Genomic DNA, 9,846 nt, shown 5'->3' with positions numbered 1-9,846 from the left:
AAGGATATGTCCTAGTCCTATTTTTTTTTTAAGTTAAAATCAAGTCATAAATAACCTTCTACAAGCTATTACCTGCTTCTCCAACCAGTGAACTGTCATGTCTGCTACAAGTTTACCAAGGGTTAAACTCCCCACGGAGACCGATGCCTAACAGCTCTCCCACAGCCAAAAGAGAATCTAAGAGAAGACAATTCTCACGATGTAAGTAAAAAAAAAAAAAAAGAAAGAAATACATCTGATGATGATAGGGAGACACTCAAAATTAAAAGGACAATGTAGACAGGTGAGGAGAAGTAGCGAGGAATCATCTTTCTTTTTTCTGCCATGAATAAAATAGAGACCACGAGTTGGGGGCCAGTTAATTATATTAAAAAAAAAAGAAAGTATCTCCAGAAAAATCTTTTTTTTCTCAGTGAAATAGTTTAGTTCTTTCATATAACATATTACACAACGTTAACAACCATGAAAAAACAATACAAAAATGCCCTCCGTTTAACAAGTAGAAAAATATAACTAGTATATTTATATTCATATATATATATATATGGCAATTGTGAATCTAATACTGTACAGAAGTAATTTATGCAGTTTGTTTTTACAAATAAATTATAGCTTAAATGCCTTTTCTTTCTGTTTTAAATTCTCTCCCTCCTCCTCTGGATGTACAGGTCTGGGTTGCTGCCTGGGACCATGATCGCCCATCAGTGCCAGTCAAATGTTCTGCCCACCAGCTCGAAGAACTTCTTATTGGGCTCGTGGAAGTACTCGTGCAGTTTGTGGAGGAGTTTGGGGTCCACCTGGGGGTGCGCGCGGCCCTTGGACTCGTGCAAGCAGCGGTCCCGGCCCCCGTCCCGCAGGCAGTAGAACCCTTTGGTCTTGTTGAAGTAGAAGTTGGAGGCGTTGATCTGGGGCGCCAGGCGCAGGAACCTCTCCACCTTCTGGATCTCGGGGAAAGGGTCCCGGATGAGGCGGTCCCCGTCCACGATGTGGAAGCGGCCGAGCGGGAAGAAGCGCAGCCAGTTCTGCATGTGCACGTGGTACAGGCTGCGGTTGAGCGCCTTGTAGTCCACGTTGAGGCGGCCATGGCGCACCAGGAACTCCTCGATGGCCGGGTAGGGCTTGCGCTTCTGCAGGTGGTTGTAGAACACCTGCGTGTAGTCGGACAGCACGCGCTCCGAGGGGTCCCGCAGGATGAGCAGCAGGCGGATGGCGGGGTTCATGCGGTGCACGCGCGCGGGCACTTTGGGGGAGGTGAAGTAGGCCGGGGTCTTCTCCACCGTGAGCTGGTGTGGCAGGGACAGGGGCATCTGGCTGAGGTACCAGCCCAGGCCCTGGCTGTAGTGCTCCTCCCAGTCGAAGAAGTGCACCTCGTTCTCCGCGGCCGCCACGTCGGGGTGCAGGCTGAGCATCTCCAGCAGCGCGCGCGTGCCGCCCTTGCGCACCCCGATGATGATGGTGTGAGGCAGCTGCCGGGCCGAGCCGTTGGTGGGGGCGACCCCCACGCCGCCATCGCCGGGCTCGAACCCGGGAGAGGCCGGGCGCGAAGGCACCAGCTGGGGCTGGGCCACCAGCAGCAGCGCGCCCAGGAGCAGCGCCGCCCAGGCCATGCTGGACACCTGGGGGGGCCTCAGGGCGCCCCACGCGGCAGGGACCGACCTCCGATCAGTGGCACATGGGTGTCGAAGGCTGCCGGTTACTGGGGAGAAAGAAAAGAACAAGGACACGTGTTAACCCCAAATGGAAGAGAGAAGCCACACCGTGGACACCTGTAGTCTGGGCGCTGCGTTTTACCTTCTTTGGAGTCTTGTTCATCTCTCTGTAACACTTTGTAAGAGGTTAGAGTGAAAAAAAAATATATGTGCATATGTGTGTGTGTATATATACATATATATTTATCTTTGGGGATATATATATATATATTTATAATGTGGGGGTGGAGGTAGAGCCATGGCATCTATGGTAATTACTGTTCCAAATGTGACGTTAGACATCTTGAGCACCCAGAGAAGAAGGACCAAAGCACTGGCCAAGGCTGTGTGCCAATAACTTTGTTTATTTAAATTTACATGCACTCATTTTTATTCATAGTACACTCCCTCTATTTTTTTCCTCATTTGTTTGCGAATCTCCGTATGGCTATCTCACACGTGGTACAAAAACAAGGCCAGAGACCCCTTCTCGGCCACCATTCCACAACCCCTGCCCTACAGAAAAGGGTGGAAATCTCGGTCACTGGGCTCCACCAAACACCAGGGAAATAGCTGCCTACGTCTCAGTAGCCGTCAGTGATCTAGAACAAGGCTTGTTTCTTCACCCCCATCCCCACCCCCGCCCTTTTAGGGGCTCTTCCTCTCCCAGGGCAAGCAAACCTGAGCAAGAGAACCATCACCCAGTACCCAGTAAGACCCTGGTAACGGTCTTACTGGGGCAGCAAGGAGAAAGGAGAGAAAGGAGAAGGGAACAAGGAGAAACTTGATGTGGGCTTGACACATGGTGAATGGAGAGCCATGACAACGCTGGCCTCACGAGGCCAGGCCCCAGCGCTGGTGCCACCACCATGGGAAGAAAGTGCCCTGGCCAGCAGCTGGCCTTGGGGTTCTACTCATCAAACCACACCCCAGCCCTTTATTTTGCTTCAGTCACATTTCAGACAGAGTCCCCGTACTGCAACCCTCCTATGGATGCCTCCTGCAGAGCTGAGATTACAGATACAAGCCACCACCCAGCACTTTGGGAGTGTTGATATGGGGGGTCTCACCAACCTTTTCCCCCCATCCCCTGGGCTGACCTTGAATGAGATCCTCCTGATCTCCACTTTCTGAGTAACTGGGGTGACAGGTGTGAGCCACCAGGCCTACCCTCTGGTGAGTGTTACTTGACTCTCTGCAGAAAGATGTGGTAGTAGGTTGGTAGGCACATTCCTTTATTGGCCTGTGACAATGGAGAAGTCTTCACAGGAGAAATGCTTACAGTGGACAAGAGGGGGTGAAAAGTGATGTAAGCAGAAGAGCAAAATGGCTTGTGTACATAGCGCCTGACTGCGAATAAAGCAGCTCCCAACTGGCTCAGTCTCAGTGTAGGCTTCTACTCTGTAGGTGACCGACGTGTCCAAGGAGCCCCAAATGTAGTCCATTTCTAAAATCAGAGCCCGGATTCAAAGCTAAATTTCCAGCTCTCATTCTTCAAACTGCCTCCTTCTACCCAATTCCTCTTCTTCACCTTTCTGACAGCATTCGGCCAGTAAAACCCCAGAAGGACACACACAGGCTAATGACTACTTAGCCTTGGTGTCGGGGCCTCCCAGAGCAGATATGTTGTGGGAGAGGCTGTGGAGGAGCAGATGCACGAGCACCTGTGTTTGGCAGTCTCCAGACCAGAGGAGACTTTGAATGCTCACTTCAGTAACTCTGCTTCAACACTGAAGGGATGGGTTAGAGACAGGCCTACTATGGGCCCTGCCATGTTTATAAAACCAGTGAAATGTTTTCTATTGAGAAGATCCATCCCCTTCTTTAGAATGTGTTTAAATTGTACTTCACCATGTTAAAAACAAGTAACATTTGATGACTGGATCAGGCATGGTAACTCATGCCTCTAATCCCAGAATATATATATATATATGTATATATATATGAACAACCAACACAACCCAGGACTTCAGATTAAATTTCTTGATCTGTTTCCCCTGCCTTGAAAAAACAAATGTAAGTTATGTAGCAAGCAATGGACCAGATTTGCTATCAGAGAATGAGAGTGCACCAGGGCAGACACTTGAGAGATTAGGTGGCAAATATTTTTTAAGGAGAAGAAGTGTTAAGGAGGGTTGGCCACGCAAGATGTGGTTTGAGGCGGGTTGTGCTGATGGGGTGTACAGGGAGGGTAATGGGTTATTTGCTTCAGTCAAATGAATGTTTCAGAATGCTTCAGTCAAATTTCATTTCCTTTTCAAATGATCATGTGGAGAGAAAAAAATAGGCCTGGTGGTGGTGGTGGTGGTGGTGGTGTGTGTGTGTGTGTGTGTGCACGTTTGTCTTTGTGTATCACATGTACATATGATTTCATGGTCCAGGGGAAAAGTAAAGTACTAACACCTAAAACTAAGCATCAGTTCTGCATGAAGACCCACAAAACAATAACCCAGCTAGATCTGTTGTTTAGATAGTCTGGCTAGTTGATGCTGTTTTCTGGGTAGTACAGGATACCTCTGAGACAGCTTCTAAAGGGGGAATTACCAGCAGACAGCCAAAATATAGTTTGGCTTTTACAAAAAAAAAGAAAAAAAAAAGAAGAAAATGAAAAAAAGGCAGTTAGTAGTTAAAAGCCCCTTGTTTCTACTTTAATACTTTCTAAAAATGAATGCACTTATGTCTAGACCTTTTGTATTCCAAATATATTTCAGTTTTACAGGGGAAAATTAGCTGAAATCATATCTATCTGTGTGTATACATATATATGTGTGTGTTTATGCCAGAGTAAATATACATATATTTCTAGCTACACATGTTATATATGTGCATATAAGTATATTTGCATATATGCTACACATGTATATAGACTGCGTATATGTATTTTTATACACATATGCATATCTAAGTAAATACTCCATGTTACTATACACTAATATGCAATGGAATATGTATGCACACAAAATAGCCAGTGGGAGACAACTTCTTTTGGTGGCTCAATCATTTGGACCCACCAGAGGCATAGCCAGAAAAGATGCCCAAGTTCAGATGGAGCTGGAAGCTCCATCAGCGCCACACTGACCTTGACAATGGAATCTCAGCATCAGAATGACGCTTGGAATTCCGGCCCAAGAGAGTCATGTTGTCTTTTCGTGTTATCAGTGAAGATGCTTGAGATGACTTCCCACAGCCACAGTTCCAAATCCGGACTTGGAAATTTTGGATCCTGATTTCTAGTCCCGTAGCCTTGGTTGCTATGACTGCTTTCTATAAAACAATGATTGTGCTGAAGAGGTCCCCAAAGAAGAGAGACACAACAGAATAGAGCCAGCAAGGTCAATTCCTTGGCCACCAACTGCAGAATCAGCTGATGCATGGGGTACACCCAGCATGATGTCACACCCAGTAATCTGTTCTGTTTAGTAGATGGGGTGAAGGCATCATGCTTCTAGCTTTGACCTTGGTCAGTGTGTCTTTGCTTCTCAGCCTGTAAAATGGGCACATTTCCACCAGCCCCAATGACTATACTGAAACGGAAATAAGATGATATGCCAGGGTTGTCCAACAGAAATATACTGTAGGCTGGATCTGCCCTTTTAAATTTTCTAGGAGCCATTTAAAACATATTTCATGTGATCAACATATATCCAAAATATCACTACTGCAACGTGCAATCACTATGCACAATCCTATGCATCCTTTTGTATCATGCCTAAAAAAATCCACTGTGTGGATCTTTATAGTACCTGTCCAGGCTATGGTGGAAAACACACGTGGAGCACTAAGCCACAGAGGAGGCCTTCCTGAGTGGGAAGAGGACCAGGAGGGTGAGTCTGAACTTGCCGAAGGCACAGACGCAATCATTATTCTCCCTGAAGATAAATTCACTCTTCTCCCACAAGGAGTGAACCAGGTCATCCTGTACACATGGAATGGTCTGGAAGTTTGGAGCTGTCAAGGGCAGGGATCTAGAATGCTCCACAGCATCTGGAGCTGAGGCCATCCCTTCGACCTCCTCTCTTGTCTATGTCATGGCCCTGTGTAGGCTCTGGGCTAAGGATGACTTTTTGATTCATGGGATATTCTTCCTGCCAACTCCACCAGAGTGGTCTCTACTACAGGATGAAAGCAGTGGTTTTGTCTAGAGAGCTGGGGGACAGGGCAAGGATTCCAACACTGAGTAGGCAAAGCCCGGGTCTTTGTTTCCCACTTCACTTCTTGGCAAGACCTACAGTTAGTGTACAAATAGTTACTGGGCCAAACAGTTTGATTCTTAACCAAGAACTGGGTGTGCATGAGTCTTACTAACTGGGCCTCTTGGTCTGGTTCTTCAGCCCTGTTAAATATTCATGCTCGGTGCTGATCCTTGGATAAGCAATAGCATTTCTATGAAGACTCAGCTTTGCTTGGATGAGCAAAACACGCACCTTCCTTCCTCATAGGCCAATTAATAGTTCCCAGGGGCAGACACAGCCATTTCTGTGTGCTGTTTTCTAGGCGCTGCCGTGACAAACCAAACCCTGGGGCTCAGGAAGTCAAAGGACATGAACTCCTCGCACCAGTGACTCCAGGCTTCCGCAGGCCCCAATGTGAACATAAAACCACAGGTGAACCCTGCAGGGCACTCCAGAAACATCCACAAGGGGACTTGCTTTAGAATTTAATCCAAATTCCTATCGGGGGCAAGGGGGTGTCCCCTAAAGTGGCCCCTCCAGCTTCACGTTGCACCTTCATCTGGGCTTAAGCCTCACTCACCTATCTGTCCTCTGGAACCCACTCAAACCCACCCATCTTTGGCCTTGGAATTTATGACTCCCCATTTCTAGGTTGCTAGGGTGCTCTAGGTTTTCTGAGGCTGCTGTTTGATGATCAGGTCAGGTTTGTTTTTTTTTCCCAAACATCTCCCCTAGTACACAGACACCCTCTCATTCACATCAATCCATTTGATGGTCCTCAAATACTTTTGGAGATCCCTTGGTTGTCTACTGATTGCCCCTCCCTACAATGCACCTTATTGAGCCTCTTGGTTGTTGTCAGGTCTTCTCTGGCTGTTGGGCTCATTATAGGGACTGCTGTCTATTTGTTACATCAACTTGTTAAGGACAATCAACGGTTAGGCCAATGTCTAAAGGTTACTGAGAAAGGATTTCCATTTAGCAAACAGAGGAATTTTAAAAGTCTGTATCATATGAGTAGTAGCTTTGCCAGCGATCTCTAGAGAGTCAAGCATCAGCCAGATGTTGCAAGGGGCTTCTGTATGTCTAATAGTGACAGGACATAAACATTTTTAATCTCAAAGGGGGGGAAGCTGTAACATAACCCTTCAAAATATTTTTAAATTTTTCTTCTGAAGTCTTCTTGTCACGTAATTCATTATGACCCTGACTGTAACAGAGGCTCTTAGTCCTAACACTGGAACACATTCATGGACCCAAATGAAGTAAGAATAATATTTCATGAATAGAAACTTGCATCAGCAACAGAGGTGTGCTAGCAGCACCTTGTCTGCAGAACAACTGGCCATTAACAGGAAGAAGAATATAGCTGGTGTGGTCAGAATCTCCTCTAGGGCAATAGGGGTGATCTAATCATGGCCCACAAGTACTTGATAAGATTCAGGAAAAGAGATACAGAGGAAGGGGCTGCCTGCTGGACATGTGCCATCATGTGCCAGGCAGTAAGTACTGGCACATAGATCATCTCTTTTAACACTTACCACATGATGGACAGGGAGGTGTTCTCTCTTTTATTTATATTTCTAAGCAATGAAATCATGGCTAAGAGGAGTTGGAAAGCAAAGAAGGGTTTGCAATCAGACAGATGCAAGGTGGGATTCCTGTACCTAATTGTCTTCAGGTACCTTTCTTGAGGGTTCAATGTTCAGCTCAGGCTTAAACCTACTTCACAGGGGAGCCATCTGGATTGAATGCTATTCATACCAAGTACACAGCACAGGGCCATGCACATGACAAACATCAGTGCCCTGCCTCCCCCTCTCCCCACACTAGATACAGACATTTACTAGAAACTTACAATTTAGGGTAAATGATCTGCTCAAGATCTCTGAATCAGGAAATGTCATAGCTCAAATTCCAAGGCCATCTGCAAAGCTCTGGGCATTCATCTCTCCCTTTGCATGTCTGTGTTCCCGGTGGGCAGGGGGAAGTGAATTCCAAACAGCAGGCCAAACTTGTACAAAAGCAACATAAGAGAGCAGAAAGTACCAGATCTTATATGTTACTGTGCAAGAACTGCTCAGTTCAAGCATTCCATGGTATCAAATAATAGAATTTTCTAGAACTAACTGAAACCTAAATAAGATAGTTGGACAACATAACTTTTCTTCTTCTTCTTCTTCTTCTTCTTCTTCTTCTTCTTCTTCTTCTTCTTCTTCTTCTTCCTCTTCCTCCTCCTCCTCCTCCTCCTCCTCCTCCTCCTCCTCCTCCTCCTCCTCCTCCTCCTCCTCCTCCTCCTCCTCCTCCTCCTCCTCCTCCTCCTCCTCCTCCTCCTCCTCCTCCTCCTCCTCTTCTTCTTCTTCTTCAACTGAACCTCTGGGCAATCAAAAGCATGAGGTTATTTCTTCTTTTTTAGGAGTCAAGCTGGTCTGCACTTTCATCTCTACAAAATGACTTAATAACCTGTTGCTGGGGTGTTAAATTTCCATCTTTGGCAGCTCAGAAAGTAAGAAATAGGAAACAAATTGAGCGTTGACTGTCACTCTGTGGAAGGGCCCTGATATTTCCAGACCAGCATAAATATTTATTTTCTCTACCTTGGCTCCCTATACATGACACTTCTCAAGAAAGGTTGACATGAGCTTTTGTCTGGACTTATAGTAGCAATAGCTGTCAGGTAGGATGGGATTAAAAAGAGTTTATAGAGTCCCAAGAACCAGAGGTCAGTTCACATAATGTTAATAAGGTTCCCTGGACCATATCAGCTGTCTGGTGAAAAAGAAATTGGCCCTATTTTCCTCATGAGGAGCTTAAGACTCTTGGAATGCAACTCGTCCAGGCATTCTCGGCAGCCTTAAGTCCTCTGAAAGGCTGAGAGTTTCCAAATTTACAAAAATAAATATTGAAAGTACCTCAGTAACAAACATCACTCTCTAGAACTAAAGGAAAGAGATACCTTGTCTAGCTAGGGATGGAAGCAATGGGTCATGATAGGAGCAGGGACATGGAGCTGTAACTCTCAGCGCCATCTTGGAGTCTGTGAATGTCCCCTGATAGAATCAAAACAATGAATGCATAAATAAGAAATGCAACCTCGCCCCGCAGGGTAGTTTGAAGCCTACCCATGCAACGCTTGTCCTCCTAAAGTACAAGATTAGAGGCGGATAAGCAAGCAAGGAGGAGTTCTGTGCTTTGCAACCCTGAGAGGCAGATTTTAGTCCAGGGTGTTCGAGGGATAGCCTGGGGTGCTGCATTCCTAAGGCACTGGTTCTCAGGACCAGGTGGAGTTGGCTTACTCATTTCCAATCCCAGGAATGAAGGGCCTTAGAATGCGCATGTCTGCCCAGATTCTGCCCACCTGGCCTGTGGGAGGAGTGTTCTGCGTGTTCCCTTTGTTTTCTTACTTGTGTGGAGGTAGTTGGTTTTCAGGTCCAGGATTAAAAACAATCATGGGAGATGGCAAAGAGAAGGAATCAGGATGGGAATGAGGCCGTTTCACAAGATCAAACCGGTAACAAGACTGGAACGCACCCAGGGGAGATCCTGGAATGAACAGAGAATTTAGAGCCAGAAACTTGACTCAAACCCCAGCTCTCCCATTTAGAATGCACAAGACAACCTCTGAATTTCGGAGGCTGAGATGGGAGGCACTGGCCCTCTGTATTTGCAGTGAAGGTTAAGTAAGATGGCACACATGGAGTGGCCAGAATATTGCCTTATTGCCTGGCCGGTGCCAAGCCTGCAAATGCCAGCCACTATTTTTGCCTCTGAAAAGAAAAAAAAAATGCTGCACAGTATAAATGGGTCCCAGGGATGATAATTAGTCAAACACATTTGTTCACGATCCAAACTGCTGCAGTGACTCAACCAGCCAGGGGCTCAAGGAAAAAAAAAAGACAAAAAGAAACAAAAGGACAGTGACACACAGATACACAGAAGCAATCCAGCTCTCTCTTTGGAGACAGCACAAAGCAAGGCCTTGCAAA

General features: G+C 46.2%; 1 protein-coding gene across 3 annotated transcripts; it reads right to left on the bottom strand.

Annotated features, from left to right (window-relative positions):
• Nucleotides 1-377: 377 nt before the first annotated feature.
• On the bottom strand, nt 378-9,610 carry LOC138803588 (heparan sulfate glucosamine 3-O-sulfotransferase 1). 3 transcript variants are annotated; one of them, XM_069987642.1, is made up of 3 exons: nt 9,265-9,610; nt 7,719-7,874; nt 378-1,696 (listed from the first exon to the last, which is right to left on the bottom strand). In XM_069987642.1, exons 2-3 carry the CDS (start codon nt 7,765-7,767, stop codon nt 702-704), a joined length of 1,044 nt encoding a protein of 347 aa, XP_069843743.1. In that variant the 5' UTR covers nt 7,768-7,874; nt 9,265-9,610; the 3' UTR covers nt 378-701. The 3 variants fall into 3 exon arrangements, with proteins under 3 accessions (XP_069843743.1, XP_069843744.1, XP_069843746.1); XM_069987643.1 differs by lacking the exon at nt 9,265-9,610 and adding an exon at nt 4,768-4,952 and having other exon boundaries at nt 7,719-8,044; XM_069987645.1 differs by lacking the exon at nt 7,719-7,874 and having other exon boundaries at nt 379-1,696; nt 9,265-9,606.
• Nucleotides 9,611-9,846: the final 236 nt, after the last annotated feature.

This window comes from Dipodomys merriami, unplaced genomic scaffold (genome assembly GCF_024711535.1).
Source record: "Dipodomys merriami isolate MVZ:Mamm:240054 unplaced genomic scaffold, mDipMer1.0.p SCAF_3414, whole genome shotgun sequence".
Taxonomy (NCBI): Eukaryota; Metazoa; Chordata; class Mammalia; order Rodentia; family Heteromyidae; genus Dipodomys; species Dipodomys merriami.
Note: the sequence above shows the minus strand (reverse complement) of the source record. Positions and strands in the feature narration are given on the sequence as shown.

Excerpts from the sequence above, each read along its gene's own strand:
- LOC138803588 (XM_069987642.1), bottom strand. The coding sequence starts at position 7,767 with ATGACATTTCCTGATTCAGAGATCTTGAGCAGATCATTTACCCTAAAT. Across the intron at positions 1,697-7,718 it reads CAGATCATTTACCCTAAATT|TAACCGGCAGCCTTCGACAC; the intron begins GTAAGTTTCTAG and ends CTTTCTCCCCAG.